The sequence below is a fragment of the Scylla paramamosain genome, chromosome 12 (genome assembly GCF_035594125.1).
Source record: "Scylla paramamosain isolate STU-SP2022 chromosome 12, ASM3559412v1, whole genome shotgun sequence".
NCBI lineage: Eukaryota > Metazoa > Arthropoda > Malacostraca > Decapoda > Portunidae > Scylla > Scylla paramamosain.
Genome location: NC_087162.1, coordinates 26482776 through 26504996, shown reverse-complemented (window position 1 = coordinate 26504996; position 22221 = coordinate 26482776). Strand labels below are relative to the sequence as shown.

General features: G+C 38.7%; 2 protein-coding genes across 6 annotated transcripts; both read right to left on the bottom strand.

Moving 5' to 3' along the window:
* Positions 1-90: 90 nt before the first annotated feature.
* On the bottom strand, positions 91-10762 carry LOC135106007 (uncharacterized). Of its 3 annotated transcripts, none has more exons than XM_064014760.1 (6): positions 10606-10762; positions 9619-9713; positions 8288-8884; positions 7666-7920; positions 7189-7266; positions 91-1164 (listed from the first exon to the last, which is right to left on the bottom strand). In XM_064014760.1, exons 2-6 carry the CDS (start codon positions 9697-9699, stop codon positions 91-93), a joined length of 2085 nt encoding a protein of 694 aa, XP_063870830.1. In that variant the 5' UTR covers positions 9700-9713; positions 10606-10762. The 3 variants fall into 3 exon arrangements, with proteins under 3 accessions (XP_063870830.1, XP_063870831.1, XP_063870832.1); XM_064014761.1 differs by having other exon boundaries at positions 10618-10742; XM_064014762.1 differs by lacking the exon at positions 91-1164 and adding an exon at positions 2644-6304.
* Positions 10763-12110: 1348 nt separating this feature from the next.
* Positions 12111-18502, bottom strand: LOC135106005 (kelch-like protein 12). Of its 3 annotated transcripts, none has more exons than XM_064014759.1 (5): positions 18227-18502; positions 16696-16802; positions 15840-16307; positions 14685-14924; positions 12111-14000 (listed from the first exon to the last, which is right to left on the bottom strand). In XM_064014759.1, exons 2-5 carry the CDS (start codon positions 16795-16797, stop codon positions 13710-13712), a joined length of 1101 nt encoding a protein of 366 aa, XP_063870829.1. In that variant the 5' UTR covers positions 16798-16802; positions 18227-18502; the 3' UTR covers positions 12111-13709. The 3 variants fall into 3 exon arrangements, with proteins under 3 accessions (XP_063870829.1, XP_063870827.1, XP_063870828.1); XM_064014757.1 differs by having other exon boundaries at positions 18303-18501; XM_064014758.1 differs by having other exon boundaries at positions 18339-18496.
* Positions 18503-22221: the final 3719 nt, after the last annotated feature.

Sequence of the window (22221 nt, the reverse complement as noted above, 5' to 3'; positions counted from 1 at the left end):
CTCATCTCACATTTTGTGACCCCTAATGAAGCTGTTTGAGTAAGTACTAAAAGCTACTGCTTCTATTTAACACTGTTAAGATCATCAGAGTCAATTTTTCTCATGCAACTGAAATGGGAAGAGGCCCGAGGTCCTGAATGCTTCTTTTATCACAGTTGAGTCAGTAACTTTGGTTATGACATGATCTAGCACTGGTAGGAAGTCTTGGGTGGTAAATGACGGGTGGCCAGTCTCACTCTTCCAAGCTTTGACCTCAGCAGACCATGCATGTGCCAGAGGGTCGGTGAGCGCCATCACCACAGGTTCCTGTTTCTCCATGACAATGAGAGGATGGAGGGCACGCACTACAACTACACCTTTCTTGTACAAGTCACACAGTTCTGGGGTGACTAGGCTATTGTGTCGCCCATGGAGGAAGACTACTACTGGAGTGGGGATCTCCTCTCTCCTCAGCCTTGGCACAAACACTGCTTGCAGATACTCAAAAAAATTCTGAGGCTCTAGAGTGCCAAAGAGAGAATGGTTCACTTGCCAGGTAGTGCTATGTGATGATGCTGTCACTCCATCAGGAAACACTGCTGTTCCTGGAAACACTGTGCCAGCTGCATTCACTGTTGTAACAATTGAGAAAAACTGATTCAGTTTTTGTGGAGTACGATCATGCATGGCTCGAGGTTCGAAGACCGTTCCGTCACTCATGCTGATTGGGAAGGTCATCACCCCTGCTGAGAAGACACGCCTGGGATCAGAAAGAAGGTCCTGTCCACCTGCTGCAGTCAAGAGGTCCACAACATTTGAAAACCAGTCCTGCAGCGAGTCATGTGATATTACACTTTTCAGGAGAAAATTTTCACTGCGCATCCTTGCCGCCAGGTTAGGATGGCGGCACAGGAATCGGTGGCACCAAGCCTGGTCAGGCAGTCCACCAGGGAAGACTGTGCCTCGGCCACTGGCCTGCAAGATGCACTGGACCATGTTAAGCACATCCTCTCTGAGGCGTGCAAACCCAAGTACATCACAGATTGTGAGCCACTCTGCCAAGCGCCTCAACTCTCTAGGTGTGAGGAAGAGTTCCCTGTCTATCTCTTCCACCTCACTTGGTGATTCTTCTTGCTTCTCCACCTCATCTTTTACTTCAGTCTTTATGTCATCTTTATCTGGAATCTGATGAGAAGGAATTGTGTTAGTATATAAAAAGTTAAAAAACAGGAACAATTATACAGGAAAGAAAGAAGTCCCTGCTCATTTCCAAGTGTGCACTTCTCATTTTAAAACTCAGTGCTTATTCAATTCACACACACACACACACACTTTTTCTGCATGTGAAGATTGACTAAACGACGAAAGAGTAAAAACATTCTCTTGATTGCCACTCTCCAAAAGTACATCATAATAATGACATAAATGGGTTAGCCAACAGAGTTCCTGAGATACCTTGGTATTCCTCTCTTTCAAGTCATGGGAATGGGAAAAAAAAAAAAAGGTAGTATGGAGTTTACCAGTGGAAGGGCTAAGATATTGGTCAAGTCTTCCATTATAAGGTGGACAAAACTAAGGAGAAAATCTTGTTTCTGTGAGACTGTGGGGCAAGAGCATCATGTACTGAATAAGTCTGGAAGAGTAGTAACCAAGGAAATAAAGGCACAAGATGGCAGGTGCAGCCTTACGGTAGTGAGACAACAGACAGTCAGTTACAGAAGAGTTGATTAGACATAAAGCTTTTTAACTTTTCCTTATTTCATTAGACTGCATGAATTGAACCCTTACATATGAGAGCTTTACTCCATACAAGGGCAAAAAAAGCAATTAAGAGAAGGAAAAATTAATAAGGAACACAAAAATTTCATGAATCTCATCTGATCAAGAGATGAGAAAAGGAGCAGCATAAGTATGTTTAATGTAGGAGGAACGGGACAGTTGAATGTCACTGAGGAAGACAAGATAGTTGTATGGAAGCTTTTTTCCCAGGTAGGTGAAGGAACTGACTTTTAAGGTCACTGACTGTGTGAATTGCTTAATTCCTGCAGAGTTGTTTGTGTAAACATGGACAGCAATGCTAAGCAGTCATTAGCACAATGGTGGACAGGGCAAGATTTCTGATTGGGATTATTCATGAATAATAGAAATCTTGTCAGACACCACAGTTCATAGGTTTAAAAGAACATAGAATGCCTACCACTGCAACAACAGAATAACCAGAAAGGACACACTGTGAGTGTGTACAGAAGCCAGGCATCTCAATGCTTCTCACAGTGCAGACATGTACAAATGTTGGTTGACAATAACCAGCTCAGGCATAAGCAAGTGTTGGCTGTGGGTCCTGGTTCATCTTCCACCATCAGAACCTTGAGTTAAGACATTTGATGGAGTGAAGAACATAATTTGCTATTACAGTACAACAATAACAACCTTCGTCAGTCTGCCCTTGTAAGTTTCTGACCCAGAATCAACTACACATTAGTCTAGCCATATGCTTGCCTGCCCTTGCTTGCCACTTCTTCCTGTCCCCAAAAATGAATACTAAGCTGGTAGGGTGACAAAGTACATCTAGAAGATTCTAGCATAAATGAATGGTATAGTAGTGGGAAAAGGAATGGACCAACTGTCATCTAGCATGAGATTTACTTTTAAGGAGATACCTTATGGTAAATGTATATCTTTTATTAATGACATACATGATTTTTTGCATTGCACCTCATTTTAGAACATACGACAGTACACTGATTTAATGAAAATCTATATATGTAGAATTACATACAGATTTAGAGTGATGCCCACAATTAAGAACAAGCTATCAGTTGAATGCAAACATTTCCTATTTTACATGTTTAAAGTGGTACTTCATACAAAAATAAGTTAAAAAATTTCATGCCTTATATCGCTCACAATGCAACCTTCTGGAGACTGTTTGCTGCCCATGCACAGCTGACAGCCTTGCTGGTCTGCAAACTCACATCCTGTCTTTACACTGATACCCTACTGAAGGGTGGAACATTGACACACATACACCTCTGCCTTAAGGTATCAAGAAATTCATATCATGACACAATACTGTCACACAGATGAAAACAAGAAATTTACCTTACATGATATTTCCTTTTAAGGTATCTTCAGCAATGCATGACCCCCCAAATTTTTCATATACATACGTATAACTATTTTCATGAAGCTGGTGAAATGGAAGTCACATTCAGTCTGTGGTTACATTTTTTCCTGCAAGACATCAATATAACAAGTACTTGCGATGAGCAAGATTCACCACCCACCATAAGAGCAATCCAACGTGCCACTTCAAGCTGTGATGAGGAAGACCTGCACCACTCACCAGCTTCACAGTAAAGCTTGGTGGAATAAACACCACAGTAGTACTTGTAGACAAAACAGCCAGCTTCACACTTGTTTCTTTTGAAAAGGTGCTATAGAACTATTGACTTGCAGAATTCACATTATTTATGAATGTTGATATTTTCATGTCTTGGGCACATAGTGCCTTTAAGTTTATTCCTTAAGGCTTGGCAGGCTGGCCTGAAGGCTTGTTTCTAGAAGCCTGAATGGTCAGTTCCCCCCAACAGAGATTTTCAAAACAACATCCTGTAGAGGCCCATGCCACTCCCTAATGTTCCTCACTGCACACAAACTAGAACAGTTAATGGCAGCAAGTGAATGATCTTTGGTTGCTCACTGATCATAGGGAGATTATCAGGCTTGGAGGAACCCAAATTCACATCATCTGGTTCACCACTTCCATGCACTAACCACTCATCTACTGACTGTATATACATATGCCTATTTGCCTATTTATTCTTGTGATTTTGTCATCACACTCACTTATTCCCACTTCAATGTCCTTTTAATCTACAAAACTCTTAAAATAAATTTTACAGCAGTAATGATAACAGAATTTTATGTTTGTCACAATGTGGAATATTAACAAGCTCTATTAGCAGTAACAATGATGTAACATGAACATGAGCTTAAACCTCTGCCATCTTGCATTTGTTAGTGAGTTGATGAGCCACTGAATGGATGGAACCAGTCAGCAGCTGAATGCATGCCAAGATATGGCTTGCTAGCTCCCGTGTTGTCTGGGATGCTCCTCATGATGCACCACAGATTACATGATACTTTTTTTGGTCAGTGGCACCATGATTCATCTATGAGATAAAAAAAAAAAAAAAAAGGCATGGAAAGAGGAGAAGACATGGTACAGTAACCAATGACACTCTATGCCTTGGGTGGGTTGGATATTTAAATCAGCCTTAACTTTTTGAAAACATCATCCATGATCCTTTACATTAAATGTGTGGCCCTCACAGTGTGCTATCACCTATGGAGTGGCCTGCTGGTCACAGTAATTGTTCATTCCTGCTCTGCATGAATGGTGAGTCTATGTTTATTGCACATGTCATTCTAATCATAATACACTGCCCTAATCACTACTCTGTTATCTGCATACATATTTAATATGGTACATGGACCATTAACCAATTTCAGGTGTAAGCAATGTGTCACTCAACTAAATGTCTAGAAGTATAGAGACAATTTTTTTTTTTTCTGAGCTCACTAATGCAGCAAGTAGCTGTGAACAGCTACACTGATTTGTCTGATGTGACATGCAAGAATGTACTTGCTTTCTGACTTTATACAATGAAAACTAATCCTCCTTAACTATTTTCATTTTCAGGAGTATCACAAAAAATTAAATCAATATTTAAATAAATAAAACTGTATAAGCAAGATAAAGTACCATGGCTACACAGAGAAGCCTTTCAAGGGATATCACACAAGAATAAAATTCAGTGGTCTCCCATCTGAATGACAGTATGTACATACTATAATCTAATTCCATGACACTGCAATGATGTTGGGTTTTCACCAAGACAACAATGAAGGTGAACCACTCTTGAACAAAGCCTTCAACTGGAGGATAAGGACTGTGATGTTCCTGTTTTACAATATTGCTAACATGGTTTGTCATCCACACAATCTCTACTAGCTGCTTCCTATGACTGGCTGTACTGAAAGAATAATTCAGCCAGTCATGGCAGCTCTACATATTGTTAACACCAATAGCAAGTTGTTTCAACAACTGTTTGGCCACTGGCTGTCATTCAGGGACTGTCCAGCACTGCCACACGGTCCAACCTTGTGATCACAAAGCAAGCCTTGCTTCAAGTCACCTTTGCTGCCACATTACCAAACACCTCCCACATGTGGCTGTCAGCCAACACCAAATGGGTACAACACTGTATGACTTCCAGTCATAATGAGTATTAGCACTTTGATTTAATGCAAAATTAATTTAAGCAATTTCTTTCAGAAAAATTCTTGCAAAAAATAAATATAAACTCATCTATACAATACATTATGATGCATAAAATTTGTTTATGGAGTGACCTGCATTGCATGCAATAATACATTAAACAACCATAAACACAACACCACTCTACTCTTACGGACAAAATTTGTGGCACATTTCCTATACTAAACACACACTCTCTCTCTCTCTCTCTCTCTCTCTCTCACACACACACACACACACACACACACACACACACACACAAACACACACACACACACACACACACACACACACACACTAGTACACTGGATTGTGACACACTGGTTCAGGTATCAAGGAAGCTCTCTCTTCTGATTGAGATAATGGCCGTGAATGTTGCTGCTGGAGCCTGGAAGGAATCTTAACTTTCTCAGTGTTTGAGGAGAATGAACGTTGTTTGGCATCCGTTGTTTTTGCTGCCGCTGATTTTTCTTGGCTTGAAAGTTGCCCAACGTGTGGCTTTGTACCTGAGGCTTTCTCTGCACCTGAAGGAACTTCTTGCTGAGCTGTGCTTTGTGACTTGACATGGGAAGACTTCCCTGGGTTCTGAAATCCTGCTTTTGAGTTGGAAGGATTCTCAGCTCCTGGCTCAGTTCTACATGATCCAGATTTAGATCTGACTGCAGTGTTTGTGCTTTCAGTGCATCTGTCTGTGGCTTGTTGGGACTGGTGAGCTGGATACTGAGGAAAGGGATCTGCCTTGGGAGCTGTGCCCCCATCAGTGCTGACCGCACCAAGAGTGACGTCTTGACCTTCACTTAATTCTGGTTTTGCTGTTATCTCAAACTGATGCTTCACCTCCTCTGGGCACTTTGTACATTTCAGGATGTGTATCTTCATCTTGGTGGCATTGGGATAGCCGTACTTTTGAGAACAGTAGCGACAGTACACGGCCGTCCTCCCAGCAACCCTCTCTGTGGTGTAATGCAGCCAGATTTCTGATGTGGGGCGGCCCATTCTCCTCTGAAAGAAGAAATGGGTGTGGGTGTTTTAAATATGCTTTTTTCCAGCTGCTGATGGAACCCTCCAGTAGTTTACTTATGTTTCAGTTCAACTGAACTTTTGGATAGTTTTTTTCTTATCAGACAACATGTCTTCAAGTATGGTTATGTTTCTTTAGTGCTCCATCTTGAATACAATCAGCCAATATTATTTACATATGCACATAAGTTAACTAGTTCCTCAAAGAATTACATTCCTCAGCCCTCTTCAGTAAGCAAGTCCACATCTAAAATCAGTGTATTATGCATGACATGCAAGTAACTTTAATGCACATTCTGGAATTTACAACACTGCAAATGAGCTTCTGCTACAAATGAGTACAAGACTGTAGAATCACAAATGGTCAATTGTCATTTCAAATGAAGAGAAATAATGAGTTTTTTTCACTCATGAACTTCTTGAGTAATCTTTTTCTGGAAATTATATTTTCCTTCGCTTTACTGAACACAACTGTAACCAACACACACACACACACACACACACACACACACACACACACACACACACACACACTATTACTGCACCTAAGTCTCAGTGTAACATGAGGAGTTTGTCATTGGAAATAAAACAAAAAATTCTACTTGTTATCAGACTTTCAAACATATCTAATACTATTTTAGACACCAGAATGTTACCTTTAATACTTATTAAGGAAGACTACAAAGATCTAAGAATGCAAGTAAGTTCTTGCCATGATGCACAGGATTAGTATTTGATAGATCAATGTATGATAAGACTTCCATGAACAGGCCATCTTAAAATGGAGTCTGCAAGTAACATAAAAATATAAAATACATTTCATTTGTATGGCACTTGTCATAGGTTGTTGTAAGACAGGGACTCACCTGGCTGGCTGCTCTAAGGTGGCCTGAGGGGAGCTGTGGAAAATTATCAGAAGTTCCTGCAGCTTCCCATCCTGCAGTCTGGGGAGAAAATAAATTATCCAGTATTTCCTTTCCTTTCTTTCCTTTTTCTTTGTTTTCCCAAAATTGAGGCATACAAAAGAGACTTTTGATAATACTTCTGAAAACATCTATACAATCTTACCGGGCTTCATGTCAACAAGAATATAACTACAACAAAAGAGAGGAAACTGTCTGTTGTGTGAAGACAAACATGCTGTAATTAAGCCGAGCAAATTTCAACCATGAACCAAGTAAGTGAACTTCTTTTCCTTCTTTCAGTTTTTGTAGCCCTTGACCAGTCTTCTAATCAAGTAAATGGAAGGTTGTAAAAATTTCAAACACAGCAGCAGAGCAAATAATGGAAATACAATTAAACTTGACAATTCTGATTAACTTTTCTTTGTTTCCTCCACTCACCGCATGGATGTTCCGATGGTGATGGGACGAGTGTCCACGGTCTGTCACTGCCCCCAGCCCTGAGGTGTGTGCCAAGTAGTTCAGTCCTGGGTCACAGAAACCTAAGAGCTGTGCAGTCTCTGCTCCTTCACCTAACACCAATGCTTGTTGTTCTTGGTGCTGACGATGACTCCATCTTCCTTGTTCTTTTTTTGCCTCATCTACTTCCTCCAGGTTTTGAGGTTCTTCCTTCACCTGAATCTCTTCATATTTAATCTTGAAAGCAGACAGTGAATCATGAACTTGTGTATTTAAGGAAAATAATGTCACTGCACATGGCCTATGACAAGTACTAATTCTGGGCTTTTCTCACAACTTATTTGCAAAAATTCTGTTATTCTCTGATTACAAAATGTTTGCAATTTTATGTGGCATATTAAAAAAGTAATTACTAAACAATATAGACAAAACCTAGTCTATAGGCCAGTGAGCCTTGAAGCTGACCAGAGTGGGCAAGACACTTGGTTATAAATGTACAAATACCCAAGAGGAGATAGTCAGACTGTCTGTTTATGGATACTACCAAATGAGACTATTTCAAAGCAGTGAGGTCGTACATAAAGAAATAGACAGCTTGTCTCACCTGTGGACGAGAGGGAGGTGACAGAGGTGCCACAGGCCCTGGGAGGTCACCCGGGGTACCTGTGGCTGTATCCCGCTCCATTCCACGCTGTGTCTCTGGGGCGAGTTCCACTGATGCCAGCTGGGCAGGGGAAACTATTTCTGGTAGGGCCTCCTTTCCTTTTAATACTTTGTGGTGATCTCCACTTTCTTTTTTTCTCTTTCTCTCCCAGCTGTCTTCACACTGTGGCAGTGTTCTCTTTGTCCCCTCCCCAGACTCTCTTCGGGAGGAGGATGGAGAGGCTGGGGGAGGGGGCTCAGCCAGACCATGAACTTTAAAGCCTTCAGCTGCCTTCATGAAACGTGCTAGGTCCCCTTGTAATATTGTAGCTTCTCCAGCATACATGTATTCCAACAAAGCTTCAAGATCCCGAGGAGAGACCCCTGTCAGGACCACCACGAGAGGCCCTGCAGTCCGGGTATTCCCTGCTGATCCACTGGTTCCACTTGATAAAACTTCAAACATCTGTTGAAAGTACTCACTGCAGGTAGAGAGGACTAGTTGGTGCACCGGGTAAAACTTGCCCTCACAGACCAGTGTAACATCACAGAACACTCCCTGAGGAAGAGAAGCAGCAGTTGTTAAGCTTTCTGAACCCTACAAAGTACTTTAATGTTCCAAGTACTAAACATTACTAGCAACCAATGAAAAAAATGGCAGACAGAGATGGTACAAACATTCCTGACTAGTAATGATAAGGATTCCATCACTGCAGCAGGTAGGTAGAGTGAGTATGTTGCCATTTCTTATTTTTACCCAAAACTGTTCATTTTTACTTCTTAATTATACAGCTCTACATGCACCCATCAGGTACAGCTTTACAGTAATAGACTGATCTACCCTTCCTCTTGAATATGCAATACACTTGTTCATAGAATAATGGTTTGGGTGTGGTGAAGTGAGGAATATGCATATATGTAGCTTTTGCCTTCCTGTCAAATTCACTATGGCTATGTCCTTCGTGTGGCATGAGTCAGACAACACTCTCCCCTCTCTTAAATAGGAAGAGAGAGAGAGAGAGAGAGAGAGAGAGAGAGAGAGAGAGAGAGCTACGACATATCTAATTTGGAAACCCTTAGGCACCATACAAGCTACATAAATAAAGGGAGAAGTTTGTGTTGGATATATGTCAGTGGGTCCACAGTGGACACATGCACTGTTGGCTATAGCTGACAGTGGGGCTGTGTGGGTTGATGCAAGTCACCCCCACTTACAATTAACATCCTAGAAGATTATTCATGTTAGTTGGTGCTGGTGATGTGAGGAAAGAGGAAGAGTGACGGGCTGCTTACCTTTTTTCTTACAGAGGAAAGCATGCGAAGGAAAGTGGAGCGATGGTCCCTCCACTTCAGACACAGCACTCCCTCTTCCATCTTGACAGTTTTTCCTGCAAAGCAAAACACAATACCTCTAACACTAATAATTTACTGATTTCTTTTTTCATACAACATCCTGCTTTGCCTCAAATGTGGAGTGACATTTTAGATAAGGGGATGGCATAGGAATCAAATTCAATGAAACAATATTGGTCACAATTTGAAATAAATAAATAAATAAATAAAAATAAAAGAATACATGAGCATAAATTAGTGTAAATTACTTGTCAGTAGGAAATTAAGGCATACAAAAAATCATTATTGTTTTTCAAGGCAAGTTATATATATATATATATATATATATATATATATATATATATATATATATATATATATATATATATATATATATATATATATATATATATATATATATATATATATATATATATATATATATATATATATATATATATATATATATATATATATATATATATATATATATATATATATATATATATATATATATATATATATATATATATATATATATATATATATATATATATTGCCGTTCAGTTCACATGACTGGGTTGTGCTCCATGTCAATTACAGCCAAGCAAGCAGACCTAAAGTGTTCCACCATAATCATTTGACTTAGGCGAACGCTTGTCCTGTCAAACCAACACTGGGCCATCTTACTTAATATATTGGTCTGTGTGTCAAAGTCATCCATTCTACTTGAAGTATTACCTATCCCCGCTGAACTGTGAAGAAGTGAGACAACATAAGGGTTGGTAAATATCAATAAGCTCTATTTCAATCCCTAAAAAAAAGTGCCACTCTTATCGTTAACATTCCCGCCACTTCCTCCTCAAACATTTTCATGTCCCGTGCATTAGCGGAACAGTGGTGATCCCTAGACCCTCCCTTAGCATGTGTGTGCAAAGTTATGGGTACCTGGTGACTGACAAGCAAGGTGGCAAGGGCAGTCCCAAGCGTCCCTGTGCCGCGTCTGTGCCTCGGCCTCCCCCTCGCTCCCTCCGTCACTCGCTCCGCCACAACACAAGCGGCGCGCGTGACGTCACTGAGAGATGTGCCCCGCCAACGGATCCCTTTCTGTATATTCATTCCATTTATCTTATTTGTCTTCTTTACCTTCTGCTCGTAAAGTGAGAAGAGAAAATTTAGTGATGCATGTAAGTAGCTTTTATGGGTTGCTGGTCTATTTTTTTTCTAATGGCAACAATAACGTGATGAACTGACACCAAGTGTATTCTGACCAAACATACACACATACAATACATACAATTAAAAAAATAAAATAAATAAAAATAAAAGAATACATGATATATATATATATATATATATATATATATATATATATATATATATATATATATATATATATATATATATATATATATATATATATATATATATATATATATATATATAACTTGCCTTGAAAAATAATAATGATTTTTTGTATGCCTTAATTTCCTACTGACAAGTAATTTACACTAATTTATGCTCATGTGTTCTTTTAATAAAATTGAGGAAATCACTGCCCACACACGGTCAATGATTTTACTTCAATTTTCAGTTTGATTCATAATTTCGAGATGAAAGCATCTGTGGCTCTAGGAATAGTGCTTGCTCTGGACACTCCAAAGCGAAAGAAGAGGAGTAAGTGGGCGAAGAAATGATATCTCTGTCGAAGGGAACTAGGACATACACGATTGCTGAGGGAATTATGGGACGACGAGGCAGAGGATCACAGGAATTTCCTCAGAACGCCGAATCTTACGACGAACTTCTAAATTTAGTGATGCCAATGATAGTCAAACAAAATACTGCCATGCGAGAAGCCATTTCTCCAAATGCGCGTCTCAGTATCACATTGCAATTTTTAGCCACTGGAAATTCAATTTTATTGAAGACCCATCAATAAATATCAAAGGAGTTTTGATCTCTCAATGAATTGATTCAATGAAATTGTTTAATTTAAATTGATATCAATGTCCCCCACACACGGTCAATTTTTCCATCAATTCATTGACGTCAATAAATTGATATCAATTAATTGACGAAAAAAATGATCGTGTGTGGGGGCCTTAACAATGGTGTGCCGAGCTGAGTAGCCTTGTCCTTGTCTCATTGATGACCCTCCTCAAAAGCTAAACTTTTCTTAAAACCTGGTCCCACAGGAAGGGCTGTGTTTTGTGAATTTGAAGTTATTTCTTTTTATTTTTAGATTTTATTGGTTTTAAATTCAGCTAATTTCTAGTGTGATCCCATGCCTTACAAAGGGGCTGACTGCAGAAATTATTACATGGAATTCTATATTTTCCTTTTCTTTGTATTTTTTTCCTCTTTTTGGTCTTGGCTGATTTTCTTGAAACATTGGTTATAACACAGGGGATAGATAGTATTATGTAAGCAATGATAATGAAGAAGTGACAAATACTGTAACAATATATTTTTATATTAATACAGAACAGGATACTTTCCTGTTATGTCAGGCCACCTGAAGAGTCACTAATAATATAAAAGACTGTCCAGTAAAGTGATGGATATTTACCTTTACCAAACATCAACTAGAAAAAGCATGATGATTATGGATACTTTTGCATGGGGGATCTATACAGTAGCTGACATAACTATGTAGGGCCTGGCTTTCTCCACCACAGTTCACCTTTACCAAACATCAACTAGAAAAATCATGATGATTATGGATACTTTAGTATGGGGATCTATATAGGAGCTGACATAACTATGTGGAGCCTGGCTTTCTCAACCACAGTTCACATTAAGAGAAAAATACAATACTCATATATAATATCAAGTAAACAATAATTAAATAAAGCTACACTATACCTCCACTTAATACAAAAAAAAAACTCAAGTTATAAAGGTCACATCACATTACTCAAGAATCTTAATCATGTATAAAAAAAAAAAGTGCAACACTCCATATTAAAAAATTGAAGATAAAAGTATGGACATTTTAAATAAGACTACAATGACATGCAAACATACATACTTGTGCACTTGAACAATCATAGAAAATGACTTAAAATAAATTTGAATAATGAAGAAAATGGTAACAAAACAATAACTATAAACCTGATGAGAGAGAGAGAGAGAGAGAGAGAGAGAGAGAGAGAGAGAGAGAGAGAGAGAGAGAGAGAGAGAGAGAGAGAGAGAGAGAGAGAGAGAGAGAGAGAGAGAGAGAGAGAGAGAGAGAGAGAGAGAGAGAGAGAGAGAGAGAGAGAGAAATTTAATCTAGTCTAGTCAGCACCAATCTAGATGATTATGACAGAATTCTCCACTTACATTTATTCAAACATTTCATTCTTGCACATGTGGTTCTCACTCTCCTAGTCTATTCCATTCTGCTAGGGACTATCCTCACATACATCCCTGCTTAAATGTTGCATATTCCTCACTCCTATGCTGCAATTTGCCTTTTTTTTTTTTTTTAAGATTCTACTCAATGACAGATGGCTAAAAACTAGCATACTGCATCTCCACGTAAAAAGGGGCCTGAGATTGTCTAAAATCCACTGCACAATCACAACACAATATCCATTTCCAGAGCTCCCCAGATATTACTGACACTGTACCAAATAAAGGTGAGAATGGGCCACCCTACCACCTAATAAAGGATAGATGTGAGTGCTTTTCCATGTTACCTTTTCTACAATAACATTTGCTTTTACACAAACAATAAAAACATGATTATAATATTACACTCAACAAAGTGAAGTAAATGTCAAAAATGGATTAGACTGATACTAGGAACCTGACCTACCAATCAGATTGTGTATGATGGCCTCTCTTCACTTCACACAATCCCACTCTTCCTCTTATGTATGTTGTCTACAGTTATTCAATTAATGACATACCTTATATAAAAGAATGTTTGAAAACATGATACTTTATCCAGTGCTGAGTAACTTGGTGATGTAATGCCATAAGGGTGACTCATTAAAGTAAAAAAGTGCAGCTGGCGTGCTTTGGAGTTAAGCTTGTAATAAAAATACACTTGCCACCTAAGTTTACTCTGTCTCTTTGTTAGTTTCACGATTTGCCTTCTGATTCCTAATCCAGGCCCTGACAATTGATCGCACTGATGATTCATTAATTTTTCTGCTAAGGAGTTCACTCATTATCCTTGCTGTTTTAGTTGGGCCATAGTGGTAATAGTTCTTCACTATCTCCAGCTTCTGTTCAGCTGTGTAGCGGCAGCCTGTGCTGCTGGTGCAGCTAGTGCTACCACTTGTTGTGGCAGCACAAGCTGATGTATTGAAGAGTTGCTCTTGGTATGAATCCTCAGACCAGCTGACTTCCTGTCAAACAGACAAGATGTTCAAAAGATGCTGAACAGAAATAATAAATACAACTATTCCTTGAGTACAGCTGATACTGATAACATTCTTGTAACACATCAGGCTACTTTCATGTTTACTGTAAGGCTCTGTTAGGATTAGTGTACATTCCAAGGTAAATAAACAACTTCATAGTGGTACTCTTGCTTAGTGTTAATAAATGAGTAACAGAAAATTATCATAGAGACAACTCACACACCACACACCAGGACAGTGAGGTCACAACCCCTAGGATTACATCCCGTACCTACTTTCTGTTAGGCAAACAAAGGCTATACATTAAGAGGAACACCCATTTGCCTCGCCACACCCCAGGACTTGAACCCAGGCCTTCTCAATTGTGAGCCAAGTATGCTGATCACTGCACTATGTGGTGTGTGTGTCTGTGTGTGTGTGCACTTGCATGAAGGTTCAGAAATGGTCTATGCCATAACCTGAGTGGCAAATAAAGAGACATATATAACAGTAACTTATCTATGTATCAGGATGGCAATCCTACACAAAATGACCCAGACAAGGCCCCACATACACACACACACACATCATTCACAATCTTCGCCCTACCAGCCTCTGGTGGAAAGAAATATTAAACAAAAATCTGATGTCTAATGTCTCAATTAGACAAGTACCTGCATGAGTACTTACCACAGGCAATGGGGTATCTGGAATGTAGGTGGTGGAATCCTGATCTGGAGAAGTGAAGGCAAGCGTGTGTGGGGCCAGTGGCACACTCAATGGATCAAGCTCTTCTTCCTCCTCCCCCTTCTCTGCCTCCATTTTCATCCAGGTATCACTCACTTCTCTTATTTCTTCTTTTTCTGCCTCTATTTCTTCATCATAAATCATGTCATGAGACTCTTCTGTATTGTCAATGAACACTTCCACCTAGAAAAACATTGGTTAGGAACACCCAAAAATTTGCTGTACATATTATAAGGCTAAATTTTTAGCAGACAAATTAAGAAAGAATTAAGATTAAGGATGATCTTGGGGAAATTTGATGAAACATGACACAAATCAACACAATGAGTCAGATATGCAAAGTTACTATGAAATTATGGCCATGGAGGAAGACAGCAAAAGTGGTGGCAACAGTCCAGGGCCTTGGTAAGATAAAGCACTCAGTCCTCTTCTGAAACAATTTCTCATTTACATTTACAACTACCATCACTATGTGTGGATTCTTTTATATCTCAGCTTCAAGGCCTCTGGAGAGGATAGGACTGATCTTCATAAGAACATAAGAACGTAAGAAATAAGGGAAGCTGCAAGAAGCGACCAGGCTTACACATGGCAATCCCTGTATGAAATATACCTACCTATTTCCATTTATTATCCCCATCCATAAACCTGTCTAATCTTCTCTTAAAGCTCTTTAGTGTCCAAGCACTAACAACATGACTACTGAGTCCGTTCCACTCATCTATCACTCTATTTGAGAACCAATTTTTTCCTATCTACTTCCTAAACCTAAATTTTTCAAGCTTGAACCCGTTATTTCTTGTTCTACCCTGGTTGCTGATCCTAAGAATTTTGCTTACATCCCCCTTGTTATAACCCTTATACCACTTAAAGACTCATTAACCACACTACACAAGGAACAGCTTCCTAACATACCTGGTTCTGACCATCAGGATCTGCCAGAATTGTTTTATCCCTGCTGCACCATAAAAGATCCAATCTTCCTTAAATCTGATCTGATCACTTGACTTGGCATGATGTGGAGAAACCTGCCTGCCCAAGGCCAAAATGTACTAAAATAAAAATGAGTCAGTTCACTATAAGAACCAATGTCCATACCTGATGATATTTGGGTACAATAGTCTTCAACTGTGGAAGGTGGCTGGATTCCTGTGTTATCTCTTCAGGGGAGTCAGGTAACACAGAGAATATACTATCACGGCTGTCACTCTCTTCTCTACTTTCCTTGTTATTTGTCTCCTCCTCCTCTCCTGGGTCCCTCATATACTGCTCCCATGGAATTCTTTCGACATTTGTGTGGCAGAATCCCTTAATTTTTAGTATCTTCGCAGCTTTCATGATGGAAGGAAGATTTGTTTGGGAAACTTGAATTTCTCCTCGGTATACGTAAGTGAGTAAGGCCTCCAAATCTTCTGCACTCACAGTTGGCACCAACACTAGCATTGGCTGCTGGTTGGGAACCTTGGTAAGGATTTCATTGAAGAACTCACTACACATGGCAAGGACCAACCGGTGTACAGGAAACAGAACACCATCACAGACAAGGGTGACATCACAGAAGACCTCCTGTGTGTATAAAAATGAGATTAAGCAGCAGAGTAATAAACTATCACCTATCTGCACTGGACACTACTGAAAATACAGGAAGAGAAATGTCACAAAGTAAAGGTAGGAAAACATGGTTTGTCAGTTAGAAACTTGGTCTATGGGATATTTGCTGAGGCTTGTGAAATGTAACACAAATTTTTTTTTTTATCTTAGAAAGGATCATTATTAACCTACTACACAGAAGTTGTCCAGCCACAGCAGCATGATAAACACAAGCTTCTGCATGAGTGGAGATCAGCTGAGATAATTTTTAAGTGGCTAGTGATTAATGTCCCAGACTTTCTGCCTTGGCAAAAGAAATACAAGTATATATAATTCTCTGATGATGCCTATTATTGTTCCTTACTTCCTTCCTGAGGTTGAAGATTGTGTTGAAAAAAGTCTGCCTGTGATGATTCCAACTAAAGGAGTGAATATGCCGCTGAGATGTGATGATATCTGAAGCCATCACTTCTGTGGGTGCAAATAAAGAAGGATGAAGAATAAGCAGAATTAATTTTTATCTAACTAGTTTATGCTTAACCACCCTCAATCAATGAGCACAGTTACTCATACTTCATAATCCCCTTTTGCTCTGTTCTATTCCTATCATCCTTCCAAGCGTTCCTTCAGTTCTCTCAATGCCACTCTCCTGTCTTCACCTTGCAGGCGATGGTAATGCCACCTTCAGATGACAAGTGAATCCTGGTCTACCTTCAAGCAACCAACTGTCATCAAATCCATCACAGCATTTCCATAATGATCTTGATGTACAGGCGAATTCCATTTTATGAATGAAATGTTCTTTTAAAAATATATGTATTTGTAAAATAAAAGAAAATGAAAAAGTAAATTAGGACTAGCTACAAATAATGAATTATTACTATATCTTAATGGATTTTTTCAGATACTTTATAGCATGAATTCCACATAAAATAAAATGAGGCAAAGATCAAAATTATTTTATTCATAACCTGGCAGATTTTCAAATGTGAAAATCTAGTTTATACATGAGTGTCACGCCTTGATCCTCAGTTGAATGGCTCAAAAGCTACCTTAATTCGCATAACAAATTTTTTATGCATGCAAAATGACTGACAAATATCACCTTTAGAGACACATCTAAAATCTATTTCTTTCTTTCCCTATTCACAACAAACTTGTAGGTCTGTGGGCAATCCAGGGTCTTTGAGTAGGAGAGCATAAATCAGTGTAATATAACTTCGAACCTAGTGACCCATTACTTCATGAACGTCTCAAAGAAGCATTGGTTCTGGTTGTTATTGTTGTTCTATCATGCAGTGTTAATGATTGTGTAGGTAGAAAGCCACAAACCAGCTGACAACACTGCCTTCCTAAGGATAAGAAAAGAAAAAAAAGAAGGGAAGCTGCAAGAAGCTGTCAAGCTGACACATGACAGTTCCTATATGAAACACGCTAAATTTCAACCTGTCATCATAAAAATTTGGTAGTTGAAGTCTGCAGGTATGTAGTGCAAAATATTTTCCCCTGTGAAATGTCTTCCTTTAAACCTGGCTGCGGCTGCCTAGCAAAATACCTTCCCATACTGAGAGGCGTTACTGATTTGGCTGTATCAAGGGGTATACCTTCTGCTATTACATTTAAGTGTTATCATAAATAGATGGTGCCTTGCCATCGCCTGTGTCTTGTGTTAGGACACCAGTACTTTTAATGCAAGATAAATGAAAGTAACAATCGAGGCCACCGCGTAGACTGTAGACATCAAAGTATTATTTCATCAGGTTTTTTGGAAATCCCACGAGTGTAAAATTTTCCTACATATCATTTAAAAAGGGGAAAATCTTTCGTAACAACGTCATTCAGTTGGAAGTAGCATTAGTTATGGGTTAGACAGTACAGAGGATTGAGGTATGTACCTTATACTGAATAGATAAAAGCAGGTTACCACTTCTCAGATGCTTAGGGGCTGTCTTCCTGGCTTGTCTCACATACCTTTAGTTTACACAGTCAAATGCTTAAGATCCGTACCGCTAGTTTTACATATACGTTCAGTGTGAAGGTCAACTGATGTCCGTAACCAGTAAGCAGTAACCGTAACCGTAGCAGTAAGTTTGCTATTGGTGCCGTTCTGCCTGATACTACTTGACTCTAGGAAAGTGTTTTGTTTGTCTGATCTTGATCTTGATCATGATGGTACAGGTGGCTCAGGATCACTCCTGAGCCAGGCCTTTGGATCAGCAACTCCTGTAGAAGGGGGAAAAAAAAGAGAAACGAACAGCATCCTCTACACTAATTATTCCTACATCTAGCACGCCACATTCTCTCCAGAAACTCTTTCACCGCCTCAATCATCCCTTCATTCGTCTCTCTACACAGTCCCAGCAACAACACCATCCACTCCTTTCCTGTCTTCTCCACTCTTTCATTCCTATCATACCCTAACTCAGTCAGTATCACTTGCATCATCTCATTCCTGTCTCTGGCATACTTCACACACTCCAGCACCACATGTTCCACCGTCTCATCCTCTCCCATGTCACACATCTGGCACACTTTGCTGCGGGACTCAGACCACTTGTAACTCTTTGCATTCACATCCATACACTGTGCCCTCGTTCGGAAGAGAAAATCACCGCCCAGGATTCCATCATACCACCTTTCATACCTCGGGGCCCCTTTCTCCTTTAGTCTTAATCTTGATGCAACATGTGGCTCAGAATTTCTCCTAAATCTATCCTTCGCTAAATCTCCCTTTCGTGTAGTTAAAAAAAAAAAAAAAAAAAAAAAAAGCAGTATCTACCACAACACTAATTCCTACATCCAGCACACCACATCCTCACTGCGTCAATCATCTTTTCATTCCCTCTACACCATAAAACACCCGAAATATCCCAAAACACACCCAAAACATCTCAAAACACACCATAACATCCCCATAACGCACCAATGTATACCATAATAGTCTAAAACACCAAAACACACCAAAAACACAAATAAACACCTCACCAAACACACCCAAACATCCCAAAACATAATAAAAACACATCTAAAACATCCCCATCAGCAATCATATCCCAGCCAACCTCAAAATATCACAACTAAACCCAAAACATGCTCAAACAATCCCCAACTAACCCCTAATCCTGCCGCCTCCCCAATTACTCATTGCCTCCAGCCAGTATGTAATTTTCTATGTCCAATTGTTTAGTTCAGTTCTCATTATTATTCTGCCGTATTGTGTCACTGATATAAACACTCTTCTTCATATTCTCTCTAGTTGTAATAATAATAATAATAATAATAATAATAATAATAATAATAATAATAATAATAATAATGATAAACAAAAGTACAACATTCAGCCAAGGCAAATATCACAAAGAAAGGCAAAGAAGCAAAGGAAACTAAGCTAAATATTGTCGTCTTAACATTTTCCTGTTTTGCCTCTAGTCCTCCTCCATTTCTCCTTTCTTCTTCCTCCTCTTCCTCCATTTCTCCTTTTTTATTCCTCCTACTAATACAATCTACACAGCTGAGAGAGAGAGAGAGAGAGAGAGAGAGAGAGAGAGAGAGAGAGAGAGAGAGAGAGAGAGAGAGAGAATGCTCGTATAACACCAAATAACCTTATACACACACACACACACACACACACACACACACACACACATCATAGCCAATATGTAACTTTTCGTGAATACTCTCATAGTGTGAAGTAGGAAAGAAAGGGAAGGGATTGGAGGAGGGGAGAGAAATATGAGAAGGAAGAGGCAGGAGATAAAGAAAAAAATAAATAAAAACAGATAAATGTGTCATCACACACATACGCACACAGACTTCCTCTCTCTCTCTCTCTCTCTCTCTCTCTCTCTCTCTCTCTCTCTCTCTCTCTCTTAGTTCACCACCCAACCACCATCATCACCATCGCTATCGACACACACACACACAGTTCACCACTACCACAACCACCACCAACACATACATACAGACACACACGCTCCGCACTAAAGGTTTATCTAAGACAATGACGGCGCACCAACCTAGTAGTCAGTGTAGTGCTGGCCTACTAACAAGCACAAATCTAAGAACATATGCCTATTTAGGAAAATTATGCACCGTACTTTAATAATCACGGTGCAGAGTGTGCGAATCACTCCTCTACATAGGCCTACATCTAACACACCACATTTCCTCCGGGTATTCCTCCAGTCTAAATCTTTTCTCTTAATCAAGGAGTTTTAACCACTGACGTTTAGCCCAGGGACAGGATTCACAAATTTTCTAAGTTCTTCCGAATTTCGCATCTCTGTTAAGGCTGGTTCACTAAACATTTGGATACGAACTTCGCAAGGCCCCCGTAAGGTTAAGAATTTTTCAGAGTTGTTGTGGTTGCTGTTGTTGCTGTTGTTCTTGTTGTTTGGGACCAATTGAATCTGTTGATCAGATGAGCCCAGGTGCAGCCTGTGAATGCGATTGTACTGTATGTCTGGAGGGAGCAAGGTAAGTAAAAATTTTCTTGCTTCCATCCAGCTCTAGTTAAGCGGTGCGTCTCAGACAAGGCGTTATGGATTTAGACGCGCTTTACATGTACTGTATTCATACGTACTGTAGTCAGTACAGTGCATTGCTGTTGTTGAGAAATAATAGATATAAAAAAAAAAAAAACACATTATTGCCGTAGAAAAAAATAATACTGCCGTAGTAAAAAAAATAAATAAATAAATAAAACAAATAAAAAAAATAAATACACCAAATTAAACTAATATAATTAGAAAATAAATAAATAAATAAGCGATAATTAACAAGGTACACTACCTCCTATACAGTTAATATGAACATCGCTTTCACATCTGTAAATTTTCTGTATGCATTCCTTCCTCAATAAAACACGGCCCTTGCATTATAACGAGACTCAGGCGTGGTGAAATAAGCCGCTGTATTTAGAAAGATTACCATACCAAGAATCTTTCTTTGGTCTATTTGTTAACTTGTTTTGTAATGATGAATAATGTCTAATGGAAATAAAGCCGTAGTATTTAGCTTGTGTACTTATACTTCTTCTTCTTCTTCTTTATTTTCTTTATTTTTCTTTTCTTCTTCTTCTTCTTCTTCTTTTCTTTTTCTTCTTTATTTTCTTTATTTTTCTTCTTCCTCTTCTTCTTTTCCTGCTTCTATTCTTTCTTCTTCTTCTTCTTCTTTATTTTCTTTATTTTTCTTCTTCTTCTTCTTTTCCTGCTTCTATTCTTTCTTCTTCTTCTTCTTCTTCTTCTTCTTCTTCTTCTTTATTTTCTTTATTTTTCTTCTTCCTCTTCTTCTTTTCCTGCTTCTATTCTTTCTTTTCTTCTTCTTCTTCTTCTTCTTCTTCTTCTTCTTCTTTATTTTCTTTATTTTTTTCTTCCTCTTCTTTTTCTTCTTCTTCTCCTTCTTCTTCTTCTTCTTTTTCTTCTTCTTCTTTATTTTCTTTATTTTCTTCTTCCTCTTCTTCTTCTGCTTCTATTCTTTCTTCTTCTTTTTCTACTTTATTTTCTTTATTTTCTTCTTCTTCTTCTTCTTTATTTTATTATTTTTCTTCTTCTTCTTCTTCTTCTTCTCCTGCTTCTATTCTTTCTTCCTTATCATCTTATTATTATTCTTATTCTTATTCTTATTAATGTTACTATTATCTATAAAATCATTCATTATCACTATTACTCTTTACTAAATCACACCATCAAACTGCCAAGCATTTTCATTCGGTCGTGATTACAATAAGTTTCTTCTAAAATATAATATCCCACTAATCGCTAACAATTCATTATCATCACTATCACTATCACCATCACTAAAATCACTATCATATTCATCATCATTATTTCCGTAACTATATTTCTGAATTCGATTTCGGATTACCTCTGTATATTCGATATATTTATAC

Coding starts and splice junctions, on each gene's coding strand:
- LOC135106007 (XM_064014760.1), bottom strand. CDS start 9,699: ATGGAAGAGGGAGTGCTGTGTCTGAAGTGGAGGGACCATCGCTCCACT. Junction 8,885..9,618: donor TTTCCTCTGTAAGAAAAAAG/GTAAGCAGCCCG, acceptor TCTCTTCCTCAG/GGAGTGTTCTGTGATGTTAC. Junction 1,165..7,188: donor ACCTTAGAGCAGCCAGCCAG/GTGAGTCCCTGT, acceptor CCTTCTCATCAG/ATTCCAGATAAAGATGACAT.
- LOC135106005 (XM_064014759.1), bottom strand. CDS start 16,797: ATGGCTTCAGATATCATCACATCTCAGCGGCATATTCACTCCTTTAGT. Junction 14,925..15,839: donor TTGTACCCAAATATCATCAG/GTATGGACATTG, acceptor ATGTTTTTCTAG/GTGGAAGTGTTCATTGACAA. Junction 14,001..14,684: donor CAGATACCCCATTGCCTGTG/GTAAGTACTCAT, acceptor TCTGTTTGACAG/GAAGTCAGCTGGTCTGAGGA.